At 48.6% G+C, this 26180-nt stretch overlaps 1 protein-coding gene across 1 annotated transcript; it reads left to right on the forward strand.

The window, feature by feature from the left end:
- Window positions 1-3737: 3737 nt before the first annotated feature.
- MS4A1 (membrane spanning 4-domains A1) lies at window positions 3738-18794 on the forward strand. The gene is made up of 7 exons (XM_004016513.5): window positions 3738-3836; window positions 11714-11887; window positions 12417-12536; window positions 13704-13760; window positions 15258-15494; window positions 16429-16530; window positions 17608-18794. The coding sequence occupies exons 2-7, from the start codon at window positions 11729-11731 to the stop codon at window positions 17842-17844; spliced, it is 912 nt and encodes a 303-aa protein (XP_004016562.3). The 5' UTR covers window positions 3738-3836; window positions 11714-11728; the 3' UTR covers window positions 17845-18794.
- Window positions 18795-26180: the final 7386 nt, after the last annotated feature.

Consider the following 26180-nt stretch of genomic DNA (forward strand, 5'->3'; position numbering starts at 1 on the left):
GCAGTGTGGGGCTGGTTGAGAAATGAGCCAGAGCCAGGGTGAGCTGGGTCCAAGGTGCCTCCCGCTGACTTCGAGAGACTCAGCCCAGGGGCTCCTGCTCCATTGCTGTGTGGGAAGATGAGCTGGCTGCAAGAATGGCTAGGCCTGCAGTAGGCCACACCGATCGATGTCAGCCACTTATACCCACTGGCAGGTGACGGCAGCAGCCAGCAGGCGCCACGCCAAGGGCTTCAGGGGCGTGGCTTATTCAACCTCCACCACCGGCCCCCGCCCCGCAAAAATCTGAGAGGCAGGTTTTATTATTCTACTCATTTTGCAGACCCAGTGAAGCTGAAGCATAGAGAGGGTAAGTCAAGTGCCCAAGGTCACAAAGTTTGCAATGGCAAAGTCATGTATCAACAGGTAATCCAGCTCCAGAGCCCAAAGTCTTACTCTCTAGGCCAAGACACTGACATCTTTTAGGTCCTTGGTCTCAGAAGCGCTTGACACTCTGAAAAAATATTTGACTGATCAGTACAGATTAATACAGGTAATATTTTTACTAAAATAACTATTTTTAAAAAAATTATTGTGGAGAGTAACATTGATATACCGTTTCGTAACCCTTTTTTTAGAGTTATGTGAGAGTCTTTTATTTCTAGCTTCATTGAGTTACAGTTTATTCACCAAAAACACTGCGTACATTCCATGTGTGCATATGCCCTGTGCCACCCAAAGCCGCTCAGCCTGCCCGTCACTTCCAAAGTGCTCCTTCTGTCCTTTTCTGGGTTTTGGTTTTAGTTTTAGATTTTAGTGAAGATCCTTAATGTTAGGTCTATCCTTTTAGCCTATTTCCAAGTGCACAATACCATATTATTAACTATAAATACTCTGCTGGACAACGGATCTCCAAAACTTACTCATCTTGTGTAACTTTATCTCCATTGTAAAACAAATCCCCGTTTAATTTGACTGCACATTCAAGGGGAACTTTCAGAAACCCCAATGCACCACATACCACCATGTACCAACTAAATCAGAATGCGGTAAGAGTCGGACGTCGGTATTTTTTTAAGGTTCCCGGGTAATTGCAATATAGAGCAAAACTTGGAAACCACTGCTTTGCTCTTGACGGAAGACAGATTCTCTTAGCGGCTTCTGCGTTCAACCTGTGCAGTGTCTCAGGCTCTGCAGCCGGTGGAGAATGCTGTTGTAAGTCCATGAACAGGGGAAATAAGGTCTTAGTAGTATGATGAAAATTGTTCTGAGGTCACAGACCTCCTACGAGGGTCTCAGGAAACTCCGGAGATTCCCAGGCCGCCCTTCGGTGACAGCCGCCTGGGAGGAGTTGGGGGTCTCACCGCTGTCATTGCTCGCTTGCCACTGACACCCTGAAAGAGGTGTGTAACTAGCCCAGGTCGCAGACTGAGGCCCAGAGTGGCTAACTCTCAGACCACAAAAGGGAGCATGATTTAGCTCAGGACTTGAACCAAAATCCCTAGCATTAAATCCTGTTATCCTCTGCTTCTTTAGGCATGGGGAAAATAGCATGCCTCAAGAACAAACAAGCAGGTTTTTACTTCTGCTCTAAGCTGGAAGGAAAAGGCATAATTGAGGGGAGAGGGCTGGGGAGTGGGGTTCGGATGAAAAGTATATGGTAGCCAGTGGGTAGGGTTCTGATGGGTAGGGTTTAAGATATATTTGAGGAGGGGCCTGTCATCTAATAATAAGGGCTTTTAAGTCAGGCGTTGGTTTCGACCTTCAAAGCAAAGTGACCTGAACAAATTATTTCGCCTTTGTGAGCTTTAAACTCCTGCACTAAAATGGAACGATACTACCTACCTAACGTGTTTACTGTGAGCCTTAAATGACATGTGAATGGATTCTATGACTGCTTGGAATGTAAAAATCACTCAGAAAATGGTGGGTTTTCTTTGAAATTTAAAATTGCAGTTATCTTGCTTCCGAAACATCACTATCACTTACTCCGTGCCTTTGAGTCCGTTTCCCCCGTTTCCTCTGAACCTTGGTTCCCACAATTATAAAACGGACTCAATGCCATAGGTGTTGCATGGACAGTGTTTGGCATATAAGCAGACAGGCATCTAATGTTATTTTTTTAAATTTAAAGTGGTCCCTCAGAGCAGAAGGAAGGAGCTCAGTGGTAAGGAATCCAGCTGCCAACGCAAGAGCGGAAAAAGCCCGTGGTAGTCACTCAGTCGTGCCTCACTCTTTGCGACCCCGTGGACGGTAGCCCACCAGGCTCCTCTGTCCATGGGACTTGCCAGGCAAGCGTACTGGAGTGGGCTGCCCTTTCCTTCTCCGGGGGATGGATCTGGCTCGCCCAGGGAGCGGATCCTGTCTCCTGCATCTCCCGCGCTGCAGGCGGATTCTTCCATCGCGGAGCCCCCAGGGAAGCCCCCGGGCCTCACAGTCATCCAGGACTCAGACCCGGGGGCGTTGCCGGCTGTGAGGCGCGTGAGCAGACACGCGCAGACCCGCAGAGACGGACGCGGGTCTCCCGTGGCCCCCTCTCCACTCTGCGACGTCAGTGAGAGGCGGCCGCGTGGCTTCGGCCGCAGCAAGTTCCCTGTTCAAACACCAGCCTGCCCCGCGGTGGGAAGATGGCACTTTTTCTACGCTGCCCCCACATCGGCCTCTCCAGAATGACTTTTACTTGGCGTTCATCATCTGATTCCAGACCACCTTAAAGAAAAGAGAGGGCGAAATAGAGAAGAGAGAGAGAGCAAGAGAGAGGGTGTGGACTGACGTCAGGTTCAGCGGCAGACCGCTGTGTTTCGGCCCTTTAGACTCGGCAAACGACTGCCCGGCTACAGCCCCGGGTCTCTAATGAGTTAGGTCAATAGATAGGAACACGTGAAAGTCAGGGAAAATCCGCACTGTGAACAAGAAGGTTGCATACTGTAGGGCAAGGGGCACAGTCTCTTCGGACAAAGCTCTCTCTGCTTCCTGTCCCGTACTGGTTCGGTTTGGTCCACCTTCCATCTCGCTCTCCCAGCCCTCATCTTCCTCCTCCCCCGACCTGATCTGGCTCTGGGCTCCACAGTCACACGGCTCCAGCCCCTGCTGCAGAGAGAGAGGACGCAGGGTGCCCAGACAGACGGAGGGAAGCGGCGAGCATGGAGGTTGAGGTGCTGTTTCAGTGACACCCGGAACGTGGAGCTCTCACCTGAGGCCTCGGGGACACGTTCTATAGCGCCCAACAATATTTGCAAGCCATCTCTACTAACTTCAGTGTGAGACACACACGGTCCCTCTGGAACTCTACGTATGGGCCCATGGGGGTACACAGGGCTCCTGGAGTACATGGGCCCATGGGGTACACGGGCCCACACCGCTTCCATGGTGAGGGCTGAGCGAGCCTCGAGTCGCTCCGAGCAGATGCCTCCTTCCCACCTGCCCCCTCCTAGAAGCAAACGGGAAAAGGTAAGAGTCGTAACAGCCCTTCTTGGGAGAGTTTCTAGAGCCCTTCTTGCCCTTGGGGACCTGCCATCCACACCTGCTTACAGGGCGGGGGTACACCGTCCTTCTAATTAAGGCAGCGTGAAGTACGCCTGGCAGTCCCTGGGGTCTTTTTCAAGAAGTGAAACCTCCTGGTATGGCGGAACTTTTTTGTATATCCCCCGGCTCTCATAACTGTGTATTAAACCCCAGCCGTCGGCGCAGAGCCCGAGGCAGCAGAAGCGCCTGACTTCCTGTCACCTGGCACCCCTGGGTGCTCCCAGGCCTGGCCCCTCACTCTGGCCCCCGTGTTCTGGGGAAAAGAGCTGGCGAGGTGAACTCAGCGGCCAGAACCCACGCATCAGCCCTTGCGCCTTGAGGCCTCGGAGACTCAGGTAAGGAATCCGTTTGCTCTGTTTAAGTGACTAAGGCAGTGATGGGTAAGGCACAGGATGGTTCACGAGGCAACAGGCTCAGCTTTGACCCCAGGGCTTCCCTGCTCGGATTTTCTGGTGGTGTCATCATCCAAGGAGGGGCGAAGCCAAGACATGCGGACCACCTGCCATCGTAACCGCTCTCTCTCTCAAGAATGGCCTGGGCCAGTCAACTCTGGGTCCTTCCACAAAAGCAGCAGATGCAATACGTAGATTAAAGCATGGTTACTACCTGCTGGGCTCCAACCTGAGCTCCACCATCAACAAGTTACTGAACCCCAATAGTCCTTGGTTTCCTTCCCTGTAAAATGGGGGCAGTAGTAATACCCCCTGCATTATGAAGAATGAAGGAGCTGAAATCCCGATGCTCTTAGAATGGCCCTTTATCAAGTGAGAAAATAATCAGGCACAGCTATTGAAAATAACGCACCTCTCGCTTCAAATGCTTTTGTCTCCAGAGATGTCGCACTAAATGTGAGGAGCCTTCGGTGTTGGTGAGCCTCTCGGGCTAAAAGTTTCTGGAGGGGCTTGGTGGACAGCAAACCCCTGCCTCAAATCCATCACAGCAGCTGCTGGGGGCGGGGTGCAAGGAGGATCTAGGGAAGGCTGACAGCGATGACCTAGCCCTGTCATGGTTCTTTCCTGAAACCAGCAACACTCCCATAAAAGCCTCAGCTCACTGACCAACAGATGAGGGGAAACGGCCGCCTTTTGGTCTGACACCTGAGTGTGCGTAAAGCTGCCCAGGAAAGCAATTCCGTTTCCTATTTATTAGCTCATAGTGTGTAGAAAAGACCTTCCCTGTCGCTCAGATGGTAAAGAGTCAGCCTGCAATGCGGGAGACCTGGGTTCGATCCCTGGGTCGGGAAGATCCTCTGGAGAAGGAAGTGGCACCCCACTCCAGTGTTCTTGCCTGGAGAATTCCAGGAACGGAGGACCCTGGCGGGCTGCTGTCTATGGGGTTGCACAGAGTCGGACATGACTGAAGCAACGCAGCAGCAGCAGCGGAGGGATTACCAACATATGAGAAAGATGACTTCGTTGACAAGCAAAGAATGCAAAGAGCTGGGGGTTTACAGAATTTCTGCCCAGAAAGAGCCTTCCACGCGTGTGTGCTCAGTCCGTCCAACTCTCTGTGGCTGCCCGGGCTGCAGCCCCCCAGGCTCCTCTGTCCATGGGATCCTCCAGGCAAGAGCACTGGGGTGGGTTGCCATCCCCTCCTCCAGGGGATCTCCCTGACCCAGGGACTGAACCCGTGTCTCTTGTGTCTCCTGCACTGGCAGGCGGGTTCTTCACCAGTAGTGCCACCTGGAAGGCAGGAGATGCGTCCAGACCAGTGGCTTTGTGGGCAGTGGAGGGATGTGAGCTTAAGAAACCATGTTGAGACCATCAGTGTTACTGAAAACCAAGAGATGGGTGATGCTTCTTAAGCCTGAACTCTTAGAATAAAGCAAAGTCTGAAACTGTAAAAAAAAAAAAAAAAAAGTCACGTAGAGTCTGTGAGCAGCCAGGTGGAGGGTTTCTCTAGCAGGCGATGATGGATCAGAGATGAGTTCGAGTTCAGGAAAAAGCATAACTTCAGCAGGGATTTAGAGAGCCTGATCTAGTAGGCTCGCAGAGGATGGATTAGGAAAGAGATGTGAAAGTCAGAAAAGTAAGATTCTTGTGCTAGACCAGGAGAGGAAACGAGAATCTCACTCATGGGGTGACGCTGGCAGTAAAAAGAAAAAGGAGCAGGTCCACCTGCAAACTGAGATCCCTTGCAGTGGGACAATCAGCAGGACTTGGCCACTGGCTCCACGTGGAGATGAAAGAGCTGGAGAGGAATATGGCTCCAGCTTTCCAAGCCAGGGAGGCAGGGATGCGGACATGAAGCTGTCTGAGGGCTGGTGTCTGGCTCAACAGCACAGCCTTTGTCTCTTGGAGCTGTCTCACCCCCAGCTCGTGACATGCAGGATCACAGTGACACACAGGATCACAGTGACTTGCAGGGTCTCGGTTCCCAGACCAGGATGGAACCCATGCTCCCTGCGGTGGAAGCACAGGGTCTTAGACCACTGGGCCCCTAGGGAAATCCCTGCAGCACAGTCCTTGAAAAGAGCGGTTTCAGCTGAGTGGCTCCGGCAGCAACTAGCCGCCAAGTGTCGAGGAGTAAGTGGGTGGTGAGGAGGTGGAGGGAGACAGGAAGCGCTTGGGACGCTGGGGGCACAGGACTGGGGGGCTGGGAAGTGGCTGGGGCAGGCCTGGGGTGGAGGAAGGGACTTTGGGGTTGGGGGACACTGCAGTACCTGCTAATCGTAACAAAGGTTCTTTATTCTGTTCTGAATGTTGTGGACACAGCGGGGGAAGGAGAGGGCAGGGCAGATAGAGGCGGGAGCACTGACGGGTACTCAGAGCCTGTGTAAGCAGAGCAGACAGCTGGTGCAGAGCTGCTGCACAGCGCAGGGAAGGGAGGCTCAGAGGGAGGGCATGTACGTCTCCATACGGCTGAGTCATGCTGCTGTATGGCAGAAACTAGCACAACACTGGAAAACAGTTACCCTCCAATTAAAAAAAATCAACAATTAAAAAAACGCAGGTTCCAGTGATAGTTATCCTCTGAGCGCCTTAAGTTGAAATGATCCCATGTTCTCAAAACAAAACTCTTGACTGGAGAGCTCAGATCACCAAGGTAGCAAGCAACAGAGCTGGGGCCCAGAAAGAGCAGAGCCTTATTCTCCGCGAACAGAACAGGCGCCAGAGATGCGAGGACAGCTCTCTGAAGAAGCATCACTGCAGTGAAAGGAGATGGGCGGAGGGGCACCGGCAGCGGGGAGGAAGTGAGACCACACTTCCTCAGAGACAGGCACACCGGAGGCCACGAGGGTAAAATTAGAACTATTTTGAGTGGCAAAGGAGGAAGCTGAGGTGACAAGAGCCGCGCAGCTTTGGGCTTCTGAGTGAAGGATGGGCTTATTGGACCTAAAAGTCATTATTCAAACCAAAACCCATAAAGGCTGTGAGATCGTCTTCAGTATAGATGGACAGGGGAACTGCGTGGGCGCCGTCCGCAAACCCAAAACCATTTGCAGAAGTGGCTCTAATAACACAGGGCAGGGTCTGATCAACACAGCCCTGCTTTCAGCACAGCTCAGTGAGAACAGAATCCTCTTATGACCACATTTTGGCCAGTGTGACCAGTAATCACTGCCAAGTGTACCCGCTAGTCTCGGAGCCTAACCGTGTTGCAGGAAACACACCGGCGGGGACAAAAAGTCACTGCGAACAATTAAAAATACCCAGGGCGAGGCTGCGGGGATCTACAATGTCCTGATGAGCGTGTGGCCCAGTTCCATACATTCCCACAGAATACCATGGATAAAATCTTTCGTCTGTCAGTCCGCAACAACCTGCTATAAATATATATATATATATATATATATGGGCTTCCCTGGTGTCTATATAGTTATGTCCATGAAAAAATGAGGTAGCAAAGAGAAACAAGTACGTCTGTGCTTATAAATTACCATTTACAGTAACATATGTGTTGAAGGTTTTGTAGAAATACACTTGCCGGAATGAGACATCATTTTAAGATAAATAAAATATTCCCCTCCAAAGTCATTACTGCCGTTAGGCATTGCTGACACAGCCCTAGCAGGGCTTGTTTACATAACAGGTATATGTCACCAGTAATACAGGCATAACCTTAAGCAGCTGAGAAATAAGGAGAAATTAAAACAACGGGAGTCCAGTCGTCGCCTTCTGTCCAGATAGCTGATGACCTTGGCTCTGGAGAGAAGCAAGGTAACCCCGGCTCATTCCATACTTGTTGTTCAGTTGCTAAGTCATGTCCGATTCTCTGCGACCCCATGGACCCACCAGGCTCCTCTGTCCATGAGATGTCCCAGGCAAGAAGCCTGGAGTGGGTTGCCGTTTCCTTCTCCAGGGGATCGTCCTGACCCAGGGATCGAACTCACTCTTCTTGTATTGGAAGGCAGGTTCTTTACCTCTGAGCCACCAGGGAAGCCCCTTCCATGCGTAACCATGGGAAAATTAACTAAGTTCTCAGAACTCCCATTTCCATGCCCGCAAAAAGACAAAATGCCCACTTAGTAGGAAAGGTGTGGAGAGCTGGAACCAGATACCCAATATCCCTGGCACGGAGTGGGTGCTCCGTGGACAACTCTGTGCGGCCCAGCCTGCAATGCAGAGAAAAGCACCAACCTCTCCAGAGCCCTGGGTTAGGCTCTGCCACTACGTGCAAGGTCTTTCTTTTCTTTTTTTTAAATAGGTCCACCATTTATTATTCATGGGAATAAAGTCCTAGAAATACAATTATGGGAGTACGTCAGCATTTTTTGGCTGCATCGCACACAGCCTGAGGGATCTTAGTTCCCCGAGGGATCGAACCTGTACCCCCTGAATTGGAGGCCCAGAGTCTTAACCGCTGGACCACCAGGGAAGTCCCAAGCGCAAGGTCTCCAACAAGGCACGTCCCATCGCTGCACCACAGCTTCCTCATTTGTCAGACGGACAGAATGGTTTCAGAGGTTCAGACTGGCGCTGAAAACCCCGCCTGCTGACCAGAAATGGCTTTGTAAACTCCTTAGCGGTCTGTGTGAATCTATTGCCTTTTGTTGGTGGTCTTGTGGGGAGGTTTGTGGTGCAAAGCAGGTCCCTGAGACCACCTGGCCTCTGGCAGTCTAGAGCTGGGGCAAACATCAGGTGTGACAGGCCCACAGCGTCCCCTCTTTCCTTCAGCCACGGCTCAGACCGATGCTCTGCTTTCAACTGATTTATAATCACCCAAACCGTACATTTGTATGAATAGAAGGAAAAGCTTCATGAGGGAAAGGCTAAGTCCTGTCCCCATGGGAGACAAAGCAGTCTGCTGTCACAGATACTGGCTGGCCAGGTCTTAGCCCTCATTTTCTAAACTTTGTATTGGCGTGTAGTTGCTTTAAAATGTTGTTCTAGTTTGTGCCGCCCGTCCGAGTCAGTCAGCTATCACATAAACACACATCCCTTGCGTTTCTGGATTTCCTTCCCGTTTACATCAGGGAATGTGCTATGCAGCAGGCTGCCGGCTGCTTCACACATGGGCGTGTGCAGACCTCAGCCCCAGCCTCCCGACCCACGCCTGCGCCCTTCCCCACCTTGGTGATCCGTATGCTCGTCCTCTATAATTATGCCTCTCTTTCTGCCAAGCCCTCATTTTAAATCCCTGGTGGCTACGTGACTTTGAATAAGTTACACACTCTGTGTCCTTGCTGCCGTTTCCGCACAAGACAGGCAAAGCTTCATCCCGTCTCCCCTGTGAGGCTCAGATGAGGTGCCAGACCCAGAGTGTCTGTGTTACTGGGAAGTGGGCACAGGACGGGGCACCTGTCCTCAGCACCCCACAGGCGCCCAGAGATAAGCACGCGGGATGCGCAGCCTCGGCCTCCAAGGCCACTCACGTGACTCAGTCAATGAGGACAACACGGACTCTGTGTCCCGAAAGGAAGACTTCCAGGGCCCGGGAAAGGCTCCGCGGAATTCCTGCCAGTAACTGAGCCACAGAAATGAATTCCCAAGGGGATCCCATGATGAAGACGGTAGGACAGTCTTAAACCGTCCGAACTGGAAAGGGGCATTTCTGTTCAGAAACCAGAGATCAAACCACATTTACTCTCTCCCTGTGTATGGGGCATTTTCACTTACATTAACTTACTTATTTATCACAAGCTTCCTGTGAAAGGTGTATTGGTCTCATTTTTCAGATGGAAGAAAGATAGAAACAAATGCTCCCAAAGGAAATCATGTTAAGAACAGGAACAAGAACAAAAGCGAATGCTTCAGACGTGGGTGCGTCACCCCCATGCGCTTCTTCAGTTACCTTCGCGAAGAAACTTCTGAACCCAGGCTCACTTTCATTACTTTTAAAAGTACTCGCTCACTTGGCCGACTGTCCCCGGGTCCCGGATCCCGGGCGCGGCACGAGGCCCCTCGCTCTCCACCGCGGCGCGCGGGGTCTCCGGTGGCGTCGCGCACACTCTTAGTTGCGGCGTATGGCTCATCCCGGGCGACTCATCAGGAGGCCGCGCGGGAGACTCACCAGGAGGCCGCGCGGTGGACTGAGGGCTCCGGAAGGCTTCTTCCAGACGCTGAGGTCTGAGCGGCCCCCGGCTGAGGCACACACGCCATACGGCCATTTAAGTCTTACAGCGACTGTATGAGACAGGAATTATCACTGTCCTCGTGTTATGGCTGAAGGACTTGAGGCCCAGAGTTTGCAGAACTTTCCCAATGTTTCACAGCAAACAGGGAAGTCTTGATCTAAACCTAGGCAGTCTGATGTGCGACTCAGGAGGCCACCGTCTTACACAGAACCTTCGAGAACCTCCCTGAGGCGATGCGCTCAAGACTGCAGAGTGAGTGGGAGCAGGGCAGACTGTACCAGCCCCTCCTGACTGCAGGCACAGTCGTCACCATCTTCCACCCGTCCATCTGCTCATGGTGACTCTGGCCCATCACCACGGACAAAAGCAGATAAGCTAAGGGACGAGGACAAGCCCGTGAAAAATACATTTTCTTATGTTAAAGCACAAGAAAAGCATCCAAGGCTGACAGACGCACAGAACCCACGAGTTAGCGAGCGTGACACTCTCCACAGAGCAAAACCATGACCCTCGTGTGGGTGTCGAGAACACTGGCAGGGACCCCTGAGCCAGATCCCTGTACATTTAAAAAACAGTCACAGCCTAAAAGTTGAGAATGTCCTTTTATTTGGCAGAAATTTGTAGGACTTAAGCCCAGGAGGCAGCATCTCAAGGAATCCTGAGAGAACTGCCCTGAAGAGCTGAGGGAAGGCGCCTGGGAAGGCACCAGGTCATTCAGAAGTTTTGAAACAAAAGGCAGCTAGCCTGAACATCAAGGTGTTACTGTTAATTAAAGGAAATCAGACCTTCCAAGTTAGGGGACCCGGTGCTTTTCTGTGTATGGAAGATGTAAGAGTCTGGGCTCCCAGAAATCTTTCCTTTCCTATTGTTCAGCCGCTCAGTCATGTCTGATCCCATGGACTGCAGCACGCCAGGCCTCCCGGGCCTTCACCATATCCTGGAGCTGGCTCAAACTCATGTCCATTGCGTCAGGGATGCCATCCAGCCATCTCATCCTCTGTCGTCCCCTTCTCCTCCTGCTCCCAATCCCTCCCAGCATCAGAGTCTTTTCCAATGAGTCAACTCTTCGCATGAGGTGGCCAAAGTACTGGAGTTTCAGCTTTAGCATCGGTGCTTCCAATGAATATTCAGGACTGATCTCCTTTAGAATGGACTGGTTGAATCTCCTTGTTGTCCAAGGGACTCATAAGAGTCTTCTCTGACACCAAAGTTCAAAAGCATCGGTTCTTCGGCGCTCAGCTTTCCTTATGGACCAACTCTGACATCCATACATGACCACTGGAAAAATCATAGCCTTGGCTAGATGGACTTTTGTTGGCAAAGTAATGTCTCTGCTTTTTAAAATGCTGTCTAGGTTGGTCATAACTTTTCTTCCAAGGAGCAAGCCTCTTTTAATGGGTGCCCTTAGAGCTCAGAAATTCACACTGCAGGGCCAGAATCACTGCTGACTCTGCCATCCTCAGTCACTGACCAGGCAGGAAATACTCCACGTGTCGTGCTTTGTCTGAGATGCTCCCCCAGACCCTGTCTCAGAACGTGGAGGGAGGCCTTGCCTCGATCCAAAGCCAGTAGGAAGAGGCCCTGACTGCCTTCAGTGACACCGTGCAGAGAACACAGGGGAAACCATTCAGATCCATGACAAGGTAGAGGTTGGCTGACAATCCTGTTTCCTCTCATCTTATCATTTATCCTCAGGAGTCTGAGGGTGAGATGACGACTCCCAGGAATTCAGTGGTTGGAGCTTTCCCAGCAGAGCCCCTGAAAGGCCCCCCCGCTATGCACGCTGCTCAGAAAGGGGTCCCCAGGAGGGCGCCCACGGTGGTGGGCCCCACACAGAGCTTCTTCATGAGGGAGGCGAAGGCTCTGGGGGTAAGTCAGTCGCCCTGCACTCCACACCCTAGGGACTCCCTGGCCTCTAGAAGCAGCTGCTATGGGCCAGGCACAGGATCCAACCTGACTTAAAGGTATTGGATCCAACATGAGGTGTTCTTTATGTCTGACATGGCCGGGGTGGGGGGGGGGGGCGGGGCGAGGGGGGAGGATCAAACCAGGGACGCGAAGAGATGGCTGCCGCTTATGCCCCCCTGCCCTGTGCCTTAGACTGGCACAGTTAGGGGCCTGCACCCCAGCTCATCACCCGCGTCCCAGCGCACCTGCCTTGGGAGTGCCGGGGGGTGGGGGAAGTGGGCCTGAAGACGACAGAGGTCTTGGGCCCTTTAGCGCGGGCTCTGGACATCTCACGCTGCCCCTGAAGACCACAGAGGTCTTGGGCCCTGTAGCGCTGGCTCTGGACATCTCACGCCGCCCTTCCGCTCAGGAGTCAAGGCTTCCAGGCCCCCTCCTGCTTCCTGACTCTCCGATTTCAGTCCCACCACCAGCGCCCCTCTCCTCCCCCCAGGCCGTCCAGATCATGAACGGGCTGTTCCACATTGCCCTGGGCAGCCTCATGCTGATCCACGCGGACGTCTACATGCCCATCTGTGTAACCTTGTGGTACCCTCTCTGGGGAGGCATCGTGGTGAGTAAAGCCTAGTAACCTTTTGAGGGAGTGATACACAAATGTTCAAAGAAGCTCCATGGGAATGTACCAGATCACCTGTGTGTTGAGGAAAGCATAGGACTGGGGAACAGGTTGTCTGGTTGAAGTGATTTAAAGGAAAAAGAGTCTGAGTTGAGCCCGAGTCTCGTGGTTGAGTCAGTGGTCATGCTTCTTGGGAATTCAGAGAAAGCGGCCCGACGTGGATGTCCACAGTGAGGGAAGACCGCTCCAAGCACGACCTCTCCAAACTCAGCGGCTGGGGTGGAGCTGGGTGGGTCCTAGACTTGAGGGTTGGTGTTTCAGAAAGCAAGAGTGGGTGGGGGCATCGCAGCTGCTCCCACCTGGCCCTTCTTCCCGAGGATTCTCTTCAGTTCCTGTCTCATGTGGTGAGACAGTCGCGTGCCGAGTGAGTCCCCCTCGCCTGCCAGTGGGGCAGTAATCCCCACGGCTGCCTCACGTGCAGTTTCCAAGCCTGAAGCCCTGTGTGGATGAGGCGTGAGGCAGCGACGTCTCTATCCCCACTACACTTTCGTAGATGAGCTGTGAAGACAGGCTCAGGACTGAAATTTTCAGGGCAAGAAGAGATCGATTAGAGCCAGAGTTTCCCCCATTTCACAGCTTAAAGAGTAAAAGGAAGACGGGAAACAATGGTCACTTCCTGTAGCTGCCCACATTTTAGCAGAGCGCCTGCTCCAGGCAGGCCACGTGCGTCTTCTACGGCAGTCCACTCATCATTGCCATCAGTCATTAAAGCACTGTGAACTCCAAAGAACCATTCCCTCAATTTTTTTTTTTAATGGAAAGCTAAAAATAAAGCTTTTAAGTTCACTGTGTGAGAACTAATTGACATGGAAATGTGAGTTCTGCCTCTGGTTTTACTAAATGCCTAGTCACAGATCCCCAGCTGGTTGAATGAAAGGCAAGGATTTAATGTGGTTGGGCCTGAATAGTGGAGAAAGATGTGCTGAAAAATGAATGAAGCCATTAAAAAGGGCTGAATAGCGCAGGGAAAGTGGTTGAAAGGGTGGACAGCTTTTTCACAGTTGCTTCTCCGCATTAAAAGGTGATCTTCCCCTCTGCCCCTCTCCCCGCTGCTTCTCCCATCTCTCCCCACCCCTCCCCTCCCACCACCTCTCTTGTGTACAGCACATCATTTCTGGATCACTGCTGGCAGCAGCGGAGAAGAACTCCACGCAGAGCATGGCAAGTAGCGCACGCCCTCCTTTCCCACACATCAGAGCAGCATCTGCTGTCCCCGCTGGAAACAAGGGCCCTGGAAGACCCTTGGAGTCACAGTCACTGTTACCCCTCAACCCCCAGGAGGGAAAGCTCCTCTGTGATGCTACTGTGATCGGTTCATAGCAAATGTGAAAACGGGGTGTCCGTGGAAACAGAGGCAGACCGATGAAGAGCAGGCTTATGGTCTCAGGGATGAGGGATGCTGCAGGAGACTGAGACCTCTTTGAAAGTCGCGTCCCTTCCCTCAGATCAGCATTGAGGAAAATGGTCTAATCAAGACCGTGATTGACTCAAGACTTAGTTACCCTTGAGCTGTAGCCTTGGGCAAGCCAGCTTCCCCCTACGTGCCTCTAAATTTTCACCTATGAGACGGGGATAATAGTCCTTGCTGCCATATGAAGTTGTCCTGAGGATAAAACAGAGTAAATATAGGCAGGATGAAATGTATGAAAGTGCTTCAGAGGCTATAAGGAGCTGGAGGGCTCATGCTCATATAACTCCTCAGGACACACTGACACCCAGGTGGATCCCCCGATTCTCTACAGGGCAGGAGTTTACCAGCAGGCTTCCTTCTTCAACTTTTCTGCATTTACTAAGGTCTCACTGATTTAAGTCCCTTCCAAAGTCCACGAGAGATTGAGATGACTCCCCTCTAGAGGTGGTCTGACAAACTCACTTTGTGGGGAAAAAGGCAGCTGTTCATGGAGATGAAGCTGTATCTAAAATACAGCCCGTCGCGCTGACTCGCCATCTGTAGGTCATACAACCAGGGATGACGTCTGCCTGTTGCGAGATGATCACCAGTAACCACACGGCATTATGGTGCTTGTTGCACGAATCTTCCTGGTTTTGACCCTGTATCATCCCTGCAAGGTGGCGTGCCACACTGACGTCCTGTTGCCGCCCAGAGACGTCAGCCTTAAGTGTATTTGTTTTGGGAGCTGGCTGGCTGACCGGGGCTGATTGCAGCCTGTGTCCACAGGGAAGGAGAAGGTCATTACTACTGTGAGTCTCCACTCGGTGGATGGTACAGACCTAGAGGGGCCAACCTGCCCTCTCCCTGCATATACCCACAAAGGACCCTGCTTCACTGTGACACACTCTGAATACTGCTTACTTCATTTGCTCAACAGCTGTGAGCTGAACATCTACTAAGATTCCGGGGGAGGCAGGCTCTGGCAGCTAAAGGAAGTGCAAGGATCGCTTCTAGAACATTTTCCTGATGAACTGATTGGATGGGTGGCATAAACGAGGTGGGGAGGACCGAGAAAGCAACAAGGTGCAGACAGGAAGGTGTTTATTTTACAAAGAGCTGAAACAGCCAAGAGAAGCAGGACTTAGCAGGATTTAGATGTAGTGCCTTTAAGGGTCGGGAAAATAGGATCTGGAACTCTGTCCTAGCTTATATTGTCCAGTTGGAAATTAGACTCAATTAATAAATATCTGTGTCTCTTATTTCAGCTCACAGGAAGAATAATAATGAACTCTTTGAGCCTCTTTGCTGCTATTTCTGGAATAATTTTTTTGATCATGGACATATTTAATATGACAATTTCCCATTTTTTTAAAATGGAGAATCTGAACCTTATTAAGACTCAGATGCCATATATTAACATAAACAACTGTGAACGAGCTAACCCTGATGAGAATAACTCCCAGTCCATGGAATATTGTGCCAGGATACGGTTTGTGTTCTTGGTGAGTATGAAATTGGATTTATTTTCATGAAGGAAGACTGGCATTTTTCTTATGACCATGTGTCCGCTACTTATTGCCTGTATGTATGGTTGTGAGCCAGAATTCCGACCGCACCACACTGTGCCTCACTTTCCTCCTCTGTAAAATGGGAGACGGTAACAGTATTTATAGAACTGTTTTGAGGGATGAGTTAACATACGAAAAGCACTTTGAACAGTGTCTGGTACACAGGAAGTGCTATTCAAGCCTTTGCTTTAGCATCTGTTAGTATTATTGATGGAGCTGATGTTTACTATCTTTATTATTAAGATGAACATTGAAGAACCTAAGTTGTGATGAATGTCATTTGCCTCAAGGGCTTCCCATGTGGCTCAATAGTAAAGAATCCACCTGCAGGAGAGGTGGGTTTGATCCCTGGGTCTGGAAGACCCCCTGGATAGGGAAATGGCAACCCACTCCAATACCCTTGCCTGGAAAATCCCATGGACAGAGGAGCCTGGCGGGTTACTGTCCATGAGGTCATGAAAGAGTGGGACACGACTTTAGTGACTAAAACTTCACTTCACTTGAAGGGAAAAAAAATATATCTCCCAGGTGTGGAGGAATTTCCTTGGTGTGATAGTATACCACCTAAAGCTGGGTACAGTGTCATGTGGAACTCACATTAAACTATTCTTACCTACATGGAATTGATTCTGCAACTAATTATTACTGCCTTACTTTCGGTCAACAACATACACTCTCTGTTATGTGCCAGGAGTTGTACTAAGGGTTAGGGTTATGCAGATACCAGCATTTCTCACAGTTAGTCACTATTTCCCTAAAGAATTGACCTTTTAATCATTTGCTTTTAGTCAATGGTCATTTACTGTGCATTAAGCATATTCTCGTATCTTCATTAGTACATTTTTACCCTCATTTTTCTGTTCTTCAGAGCAATTTCGCAGTGATGATGATCTTTGCCTTCCTCCAGAAACTTGTGACAGCTGGCACTGTTGAGAATGAATGGAAAAAAATATGCTCCAGACCCAAAGCTGTAAGTAGACGCTGTGCTATTCACAACCTCCCTTAGGAAAGTCTCACCTGCAAAAAGTCATTTGTGGAGAGCATGATCTGATGAGTCTGGAGCATCATGAAAAATGATTCTGGCATATTTCTGGGAAGCAGAAAATACCAGTAATATTCCGTGTATTTGAGAAATGGCTGACTGGGGCTGATTGCAACCTGTGTCCACAGGGAAGGAGAAGGTATATTACCACTTGTGTGTCTCCACTCGATGGTACAGACCTAGAGGGGCCAACCTGCTCTCTCCCTGCCTATACCCACAAAGCATCCTGCTTCACTGTGACACACTCTGAATACCACTTACTTCATTTGCTTAACATCTGTGCACTGAACATCTGCTAGGATTCCCAGGGCGGGGAGGGGGCAGGGGCATGGCAGTTAAAAGAAGTACAAGGGTCCTATGCTGCGTGCGTCCTCTCACTAACCTTGGACTCTGCTGGACTTCAGTCATGCCCCCTGATTTCAGGTTTCCACACTTAGACGGCTGAAGGCTGATTAAAGCCACTAGTCCTTCCAAACCCAGTTTCGCAGCGCTCCCTGCTCCCCTCTTCCTTCTATCTAATCTCTCTTCCAGAGCAGCAGGTTCAAAGAGGCCCTACGGTTGAGAGATATGAATATCCCAGTGATCAACTATCGACTCCTTCAGAACCACAGGATGTCAGCTTTGCAATAGAATTTAGAAATCATTGTTAATGCCTTCATTTTGCAAGTGAGGAAGATAGGATTAGAGACAGCAAGTTAATACTTTCCTGAGGTTATCTCCAATAAAGGCCAATCAAAACTGACATATAAATTCCTCTCTGATCGCAGTCTTCTTTCCCAAACACCGTGAGTGCATTCCAGGTAAGGTGGCAAGTATTTGCTGGCCTTGAGGATAAGCCTTGATTAGTGGTTTGGTGAGGATCTGGACACCTGGGAAACCAGTCCTGGTATGCAGAAGCATTTAGAACACAGCATAAAAACCAGGAGATATTGATATTTGTGCAGATTGTTGAGAAATGTGCCAATGATCAAAGTCGAGAAAAGTTTTCTCAATTTTGTGTTCCAGAACATCGTTCTCCTGTCAGCTGAAGAAAAGAAGGAACAGGCGATCGAAATAAAAGAAGAAGTGGTTGAGCAGACTGAAGCGGCTGAGCAGATTGAAATAGCTTCCCTACCAAAGAACGAAGAAGACATCGAGATTATTCCAGTCCAAGAGGAAGAGGAAGAAGAAGCAGAAATGAACTTCCCAGAGCCCCCCCAAGATCAGGAAGACTCGCCAATAGGAAACGACAGTGTCCCTTAAACTGTTTTTTCCCTTTTGCTGTTTTCTTTTCTCTTTTAGCATTAGTGTTCACAGCTCCCCAGAGACTTATTCACCCGCATTTCCGAAGGCGCTCTGCACGTGGCCTCCACGTCTTCCTCGTCTCCGCCTGGAGGGGCCACAGACAGCTCCCTTCTCCCCATCCTCGTTCAGAGTGTGAACGCACGCCCCTGCAGCAGCTGTAGCATCGTGCTTCCCGCTTAGGGCAGCCTTCTCACCCCGAAGAGGGAGAAGTCTGGATAAGGGCTGCAGAGTGTGGTTTGCCACTGGCCTGCTCTTGGGGAAGGTGTAGCAAGCAGTCACAGCGGCGGCGGCAGCAGCAGTCTGCTTTTTCTTCTCTTCTCTCTGCAGTAGGCAGACTCTGTATCAGATGAAAAATGTGAGTGGCTGCTCCGTGCCACCCTTAAGCTGTCTTTGATTTCTTCCACATCTACATTTGTGTGTGTGTGTGTGTGTAATCTCTTTTGTACCACTGTTTTCGGGAAAGTAAAAGATACTAATAATGAGGGGCAGTAAAGAACCTATCCCGTCTGTCTTTCTATGGGCTGACACTGTTGCCTCTGCGTCTCACCGGAGGAGCTCTAAGGGGCCAGTCCTCAGCCCTGTCTCTGCACAAACAGCATCGCTTATGCCTGGATCTGTCTCCTTCCGTCTTAACTTTTCCTAACTCCTCCTCTAGGCTCTTGGCTGCACTGTCTACATACTTTTCCCCTTTAGGCAAGAGAAGAAAGGATAATGGAAACAAATGCCGTGACGAACGCCCAAATTGCAAAGGATAATCAGTGCTTGCATTTGTACAGTGCTTTCCAGTTCACAGAACATTTTATCAAATGACTGTAATTGATCTTCCATGATCAAGGGAAAAATTCATATCTCTGTTTTACAGTATTTACACAGTAAACAAATAAATCAATGTAACTTGTCAACAGTCACAGCAAGTAACTTTGAGAGTCTTATTTCGATGCTAAAGCTGAAACTCCAGTACTTTGGCCACCTCATGCGAAGAGTTGGCTCATTGGAAAAGACTCTGATGCTGGGAGGGATTGGGGGCAGGAGGAGAAGGGGACGACAGAGGATGAGATGGCTGGGTGGCATCACGGACTCTATGGACGTGAGTCTGAGTGAACTCCGGGAGTTGGTGATGGACAGGGAGGCCTGGCATGCTGCGATTCATGGGGTCACAAAGAGTCAGACATGACTGAGCGACTGAACTGAACTGAACTATTTCGTACCCAGATCTTCTTATTCAAATACTATAATGCTTGAAACAACGAAATTGCCTATCCCGTGTCTATTTAAGAGCCGAGTCAACAGGTTTATTAAGCACCTGCTTTCTGACCAGCACAAAAGAGGTGTTGAGAAAGACACAAAAGATGTTTTACCTCTTGGGGACAAAAAACTTAAACATTCACAATCTTCAAAAACTCATTAACATACAATTAGCTGTCAGATTATAAAATGCAGATACTAAGTGCTAGAGACATTCTGAGAAAGATCATGCTTGAAAATAACACACTTACAATGCGAAAGCTCAGGGACTGTTTATCCTACCTCTAGACTCTTATTCACATTCAGAGAGGTTACTACCCTACACAGAGAGAGCGTTAACCTAGGAAGGTGTCACTAAAATCTATCAACCATGTGTGAGCATTTGCTGCGTGGTAAATGCTGCCAGACCCCTACGGGTGTAGAGACAATGCAATTTCCACTCTCAGGGACATTTCCACTTTGTTAGGGACCACGAAGAAAAGATATTTGTGGTGATTAGAGAAAAAAAAGTAGGTGGGGCATTTCTCTGTGTAAAGTTCTTGAAAATGGCTCTAAATGAATAGAGCACTCTGTGTGTGCTCAGCTGCAGCAGGCGATTCCGACATGGCGTTTCCCTAAGGTGCTCTCCTCTTGTAGCTTTCTGGTCACAGGAGCCTCCAACATTCTCAGGTTCATATTCACGTAACCCTAGTCTGGGTTTGAACCGTGAGATGTCAAGACATTGACTATTCGTGTCAACATACTCTAACACACACACACAGATTCCCAAGGAAAATTCTCCTGCGGTAGGTCACTAATAACACATTCCTTTCTGTCTTCACTCCAGAATGTGACTGGACTATATCGTGGTGGCTTGCACTAGGGGAAAGGGAAGACGGTGCAGCTGTGACCAACTCGAGGCAAAAACTGGCGAGAAAACCTTCAAAACAGACAAGCTCTTGGGACTTCCCGGCTGTCCAGGGTTAAGACACTGCATTTCCAGTGCTGGAGGCATGGGCTTGATCCTTTGTTGGGGAACTAAGATCCTGCGTGCCATGCTGCATGGCCAATAATAATAATAATAATAAGGACACGAGTTCTTATTTCTGTCTCATTTTCTCGGCTTCTGAAATACATATGAGGATCCTTCTCCAAACACATGGTTTTCTTAAGTATCTTAGTTTCTTTCATTCACTTTTTAGAATAGGGCTTCCCTCATAGCTCAGTCGGTGAACAATCTATTTGCACTACAGGAGACCCAGGTTCAATTCCTGGCTTGGGAAAATGCCCTGGAGAAGGAAGTGGCAACCCACTCCAGTATTCTTGCCTGGAGAATTCCATGGACAGAAGAGCCTGGCAGGCTACGGTCAATGGGGTCGCAAGAGTCGGACTGGACTTAGTAACTAAATCAATTCATTTTTATATTTTCAAATAGTTTTTACTGAGCCTACATTAACTCCTTTATCACAAGACACCACTGATGTCTACTCTTAGAAAATGAAAATCCTTGCTATGACTTTCTCTCCAGTTATCTCTTTGGAAGTTTGTTCATAGCCAGGTGACTGACCACCCCACTCTGCTCAGGACTGAGAGATTTCTTGGGATACAGGGAGTTTAATGCTAAAACCCAGATTGTCTGAGGCAAACCAGGATGAATAGTTGATCACCCTAGCTCAAGACAACACATGATTTTACCCAAATGGAATCACTGCATAATAATATAATATTTTTATACTTAAATTTATATCATAAATACGTTTCTTTTGCTGTTGTTTGGTCAGTCAGTTGGGTCTGACTCTTTATAACCCCATGGACTGCAGCACGCCAGGCTTCCTTGTCCTTCACCATCTCCCAGGGTTTGCTCAAATTCATGTCCATTGAGTCGGTGATGCCATCCAACCATCTCATCCTCTGTCGTCCCCTTCTCCTCCTGTCCTCAATCTTTCCCAGCATCAGAGTCTTTTCCAATGAGTTAGCTCTTTGCATCAGGTAGCCAAAGTATTGGTGCTTCAGTGAAGCTTCAGTCCTTCCAATGACTATTCAGGATTGACTTCCTTTAGGATTGACTGCTTTGATCTCCCTGCTGTTCAAGGGACTCTCAAGAGTCTTCTGCAACACCACAGTTCAAAAGCATCAATTCTTCGGTGCTCAGCTTTCTTTATGGTCCAGCTCTCACATCCATATATGACTACTGGAAAAAAACCATAGTTTTGACTATACGGACCTTTGCTGGCAAAGTGATATTTCTACTTTTCAATACACTGTCTAGGTTTGTCATAGCCTTTCTTCCAAGGAGCAAGCATCTTTTAATTTCATGGCTGTAGTCACTGTCTGCAGTGATTTTAGAGCCCAAGAAAATAAAATCTGTCATTGTTTACATTGTTTCCCCATCTATTTGCCATGACATGATGGGACCAGATGCCAGGTCTTCAATTTTTGAATGTTGAATTTTAAGCCAGCTTTTTCACTCTCCTCTTTCACTTTCACCAAGAGGCTCTTTAGTTCCTCTTTTTCTGCCATTAGGGTGGTGTCATCTGCATATCTGAGGTTATTGATATTTCTCCCGGCAATCTTGATTCCAGCTTGGGATTCCTCCAGCCCAGCATTTCTCATGATGTACTCTGCATATAAGTTAAATAAGCAGGGTGACAATATACAGCCTTGATGTCCTCCTTTCCCGATTTGGAACCCGTCTGTTGCTCCATTCCAGTTCTAACCATTGCTTCTTCACCTGCACACAGGTTACTCAGGAGGCAGGTCAGGTGGTTTGGTATTCCCATCTCTTTAAGAGTTGTCCACAGTTTGTTGTGATCCACACAGTCAACGGCTTTAGTATAGTCCATGAAGCAAAAGTAGATATTTCTTTACTGTTACATAATTTTTTTATTGGTATATAATTTTATTAAGTATTGTTTTTAGTTGGAACTTAGTACTCACTGAATCAATAACCATTCCTCTATAATTGGGTATTTAGGGTATTTCCTTGTTTTTTTTTTTTTTTTTTTGCAAATCACTTTTATAGCTGCAGAAACCATGAGCAAGAAAAAAAAACATATTTCCTGTTCTCATTATTCAAAATGTGGTTTCACATGTCAGGCCTAGTCAAATTCCACCAGCAGGAAGCACTGGCATTTGTTAAAAGCCAGGGACTTCGTTTTTATCACACTTTGAGAAGAGGAAAATCCAATACACAGAAAAGGTAGCTTGGATTTGATTTGCTTTTTAAACTCTTGGCATACAACCTAAAACACCAATCAGGAATCTTCATAAGTCTGTAAAGCTGAGAGGTTGTACATTCTCAGCTAAAGAGAACCAAGCAATGTAAACTGAATACGGCGGAATCATTTGGTGGCAAAGTCGCAGCTGAGCTATGACTTTCCCATGGAGTCACGTTTGCCCCCTGCTCACCTCTTCGTTTGCCCCCTGCTCACCTCTTCCACTGATGACTTACTGTAAGAAAGTTACTCGTCTAGTCTGCAGTCTGCTGCAAGGGAGAACAGGGATTCTAAAGGAAGAGCTAATCGTTGGGGAATCATCAATGCAGTTATCCAGAAGCGCCTGCTGATGCCAGCCTATCAGCACGCAAAAAGCAGCGGAGTCCCCTCCTTGAAGAGCTCACTATCTGGCTAGACAGAGATTAGTAATATATTCATAGGCACTTACTGTGGGTATGGCATCCTGTGAAGAAGAGTGGTATATTTCAAGATAAGAAAAGTCCTCTGTCCTCAGAAATCAGAAAAACCCCCACCTCCAAAGCTCCCTGCCCTCAAAAATAAGAAAAACCCCCACCCTTTAGTGCCTAACCGGAGGTGCTAGAAACCATATGCATTAAGAGATAATCAGTACAGATATGAGAAAATTCAGTGGGAGAAGACTGATCCTTCAACCAGTTGGTGGATAAAATGGAAAGTCACGTACAAAAAAGAATAAAACTGGACACTTAGCTCGTATCACTTACAAAACTTAACTCAAAATGGATCGGAGGCTTAAATGTAAGAGCTAGAACTATAGAGCTCTTAGAAGAAAACAGATATAAAGTTCACAACCTTGGATTAGGCAAAGGTTTCTTAGACACTGAAAGCATAAACAAAGAAAAAGAAAAGATCATCCAAATCAAAACCGTTTGTGCTTCAAAGGACGCGATCCAGACGATGACAGCAACCCGCAGGAGGGGTAAGATATCTACAGATCAGACATCTGGCAGGGGTCCAGTATCCAGAATGTGAAAAGGCAGCTTACAATTCAACAATTAAAAAGACAAAGAGCCCAGTCAACAATTGGGCAAAGGATGTGAACATATATTCGTCCAAAGAAAATGTGCAAGCGGCCAATAAGCATCTGAAAAGGCGCTCCTCACCAGTCGCCAGGGAAACGCGAATCAAAGCCACAGAGAAGGAGCTGCCTTGGTGGTGCAGTGGCTACCGCTTCACCTTCCTAAGCAGGAGGTGTGGGGTCCGTCCCTGGTCAGGAGGGCTGGGATCCCACATGACAAACTGCCAAAACACCAAAACATAAAACAAGCACTGTTGTAACAAACTCAACAAAGGCTTTGAAAGTGGCCCACAGCAAAACATCTTTAAAAAACAAAAAACCACAATGAGACAGGACTTCACACCCACGCAGATGGCTATAATCAAAGAGAAAGTAATGAGTTTAGTGAGGATCTGGAGTAATTAGACCCTCCTCCACTGCCAGTGGTCATGTAAAATGGTGTAGCTGCTTCGAAAACCTGGCAGCTCCTCAAAAAGCTAAACATATGAGTTACTATAAGGCCCAACCAAGATCATGGCATCTGGTCCCATCACTTCATGGCAAATAGATGGGGAAACAGTGGAAACAGTGACAGACTTCATTTGCTTGGGCTCCAAAATCACTGCAGATGGTGACTGCAGCCAAAAGACTCTTGCTCCTCGGAAGAAAAGCTATGACAAACCTAGACAGCATATTAAAAAATAGAGATACTCCTTTGCTGACAAAGGTCTATCTAGTCAAAGCTACGGTTTTTCCAGCAGTCATGTATAGCTGTGAGAGCTGGACCATAAAGAAAGCTGAGTGCCAAAGAATTGATGCTTCTGAACTGTGGTGTTGGAGAAGACTCTTGAGAGTCCCTTGGACTGCAAGGAGATCCAACCAGTCCATCTTAAAGGAAATCAGTCCTGAATATTCATTGGAAGGACTGATGCTGAAGCTGAAGCTTCAATACTTTGGCCACCTGATGCAAAGAACTGACTCATTGGAAGACCCTGATGCTGGGAAAGATTGAAGGCAGGAGGAGAAGGGGATAACAGAGGATGAGATGGTTAGATGGCATCACCGACTTGATGGACATGGGTTTGGGTGGACTCCGGGAGTTGGTGATGGACAGGGAGGCCTGGCGTGCTGCGATTCATGGGGTCGCAAAGTCGGACACGACTGAGGACTGAACTGAGCTGATACAGCGCAGGAGCCTCCGGCGACGTGTATACTTAGAGAGAGAAATCGAACTGAGCTGATACAGCGCAGGAGCCTCCCGCGACGTGTATACTTAGAGAGAGAAATCGAACTGAGCTGATACAGCGCAGGAGCCTCCCGCGACGTGTATACTTAGAGAGTGAAAGCGAACTGAGCTGATACAGCGCAGGAGCCTCCCGCGACGTGTATACTTAGAGAGTGAAAGCGCAGGATGGCACAGAGACTAAGACGAGCGTGCACAGGCGCATGAGCCATAATGAGCAAAACGTGAGAACCAATCCAAATGTCTACCAGCTGATAACAGGCAAAGGAAAGGTGGTCTCTGCATAAAATGAGACATTATTCAGCCATGAAAGGAATGAGGTACTGGTACACGCTATAACATGGATGAGCCTGAAAATTTCATGTCAAGTGCAGCAATTAGCTGCAAGAAACCATACATCGTATGACTCCATTGATCTAAAATGCCCCAACAGGCAAGTCCATAGAAACAGAGAGTAGACGGAGGCTGGGGGAGGGGGCAGGAGAAGTGGAATGAACGCCAATTCGTCAGTTAGGTGTCTTCGTGTGCGCTCGGCCAGTCGTGTCTGACCCTTGGTGACTCCATGCACTGTAGCCTGCCAGGCTCCTCTGTCCATGGGATTTTTCTCAGGCAAGAACACTGGAGCGGGTTATCGTTTCCTCTTCCAGAAGATCTTCCTGATCCAAGGACTGAACTCTCGTCCCTGGCATTGGCTGGCAAATTCTTTACCGTTTGAGCTACAGGGAAGTCCTTATACAATGGTGCAAAGACGGTTGTAAAATTTTGTGGATATATTTTTAAAAAACTATAAATGGTGTATGAATTATATTCCAATAAAAATAAGAAGCGATAGCAGTGATCTGGGATGGCAAGGAAGGGCTAAGTAGCAGTAAAATGCTCTGGTATCTAGCAGATAACTGCTCCATGACATTACAGGAGCGAGCCAACGAAGGCTGATATATGAAAAGGAAACCTCGTGAAATAGGAGGCATGTGAGCTGATTCCTAGAGAGTAAGTAGAAATTATCTAATAAAAAAGGAAAAATCATTCCAGGTAGGAGGAAAAAAAAAAACAAACTATGCAGGATGAAACAGAAACATTCTAATTGTGTTCAGAGCCAGTAACGATACCCAGGTGGACCACAGTAAATCGGTGTGATCAGGCCTAAGGTAACAGACAGGCTGAAACACACTCGTGTTCACAGCCAGTAACGATACCCAGATGGACCACAGTAAATCAGGGTGTGATCAGACCTAAGGTAACAGACAGAGGCTGAAACCACACTACGTGGGGTGTCACATGCCCACGGCATCTGGACCTTAATACGTAAGCATCAGAGAATCACTGGAGGTGAACTCAGGGAAGAAAGAAATTACAATTACAATTAATGGTTTAGAAAGTAAGTGAGACAGCAGGAATAAACAAGGAACTAGGCTGAATTAAAAGTTAGAAATAAGAGGGGTGTTATATTTTAGAGATGTTTGAGGGTAGAAAAGATTTAATAAATGTGAAGGAATTTATTAGATATAAAGAGTGAGAAAGAGGAAGAAATCCAGGACAGCTCTCGGCTCTGAGTCTGAATGATGGGACGCGGGAA

The sequence above is a fragment of the Ovis aries genome, chromosome 15, assembly GCF_016772045.2.
Source record: "Ovis aries strain OAR_USU_Benz2616 breed Rambouillet chromosome 15, ARS-UI_Ramb_v3.0, whole genome shotgun sequence".
Classification (NCBI taxonomy): Eukaryota; Metazoa; Chordata; class Mammalia; order Artiodactyla; family Bovidae; genus Ovis; species Ovis aries.

Excerpts from the sequence above, each read along its gene's own strand:
- MS4A1 (XM_004016513.5), top strand. The coding sequence starts at position 11,729 with ATGACGACTCCCAGGAATTCAGTGGTTGGAGCTTTCCCAGCAGAGCCC. Across the intron at positions 13,761-15,257 it reads AGAACTCCACGCAGAGCATG|CTCACAGGAAGAATAATAAT; the intron begins GCAAGTAGCGCA and ends CTCTTATTTCAG. Across the intron at positions 16,531-17,607 it reads TATGCTCCAGACCCAAAGCT|AACATCGTTCTCCTGTCAGC; the intron begins GTAAGTAGACGC and ends TTTGTGTTCCAG.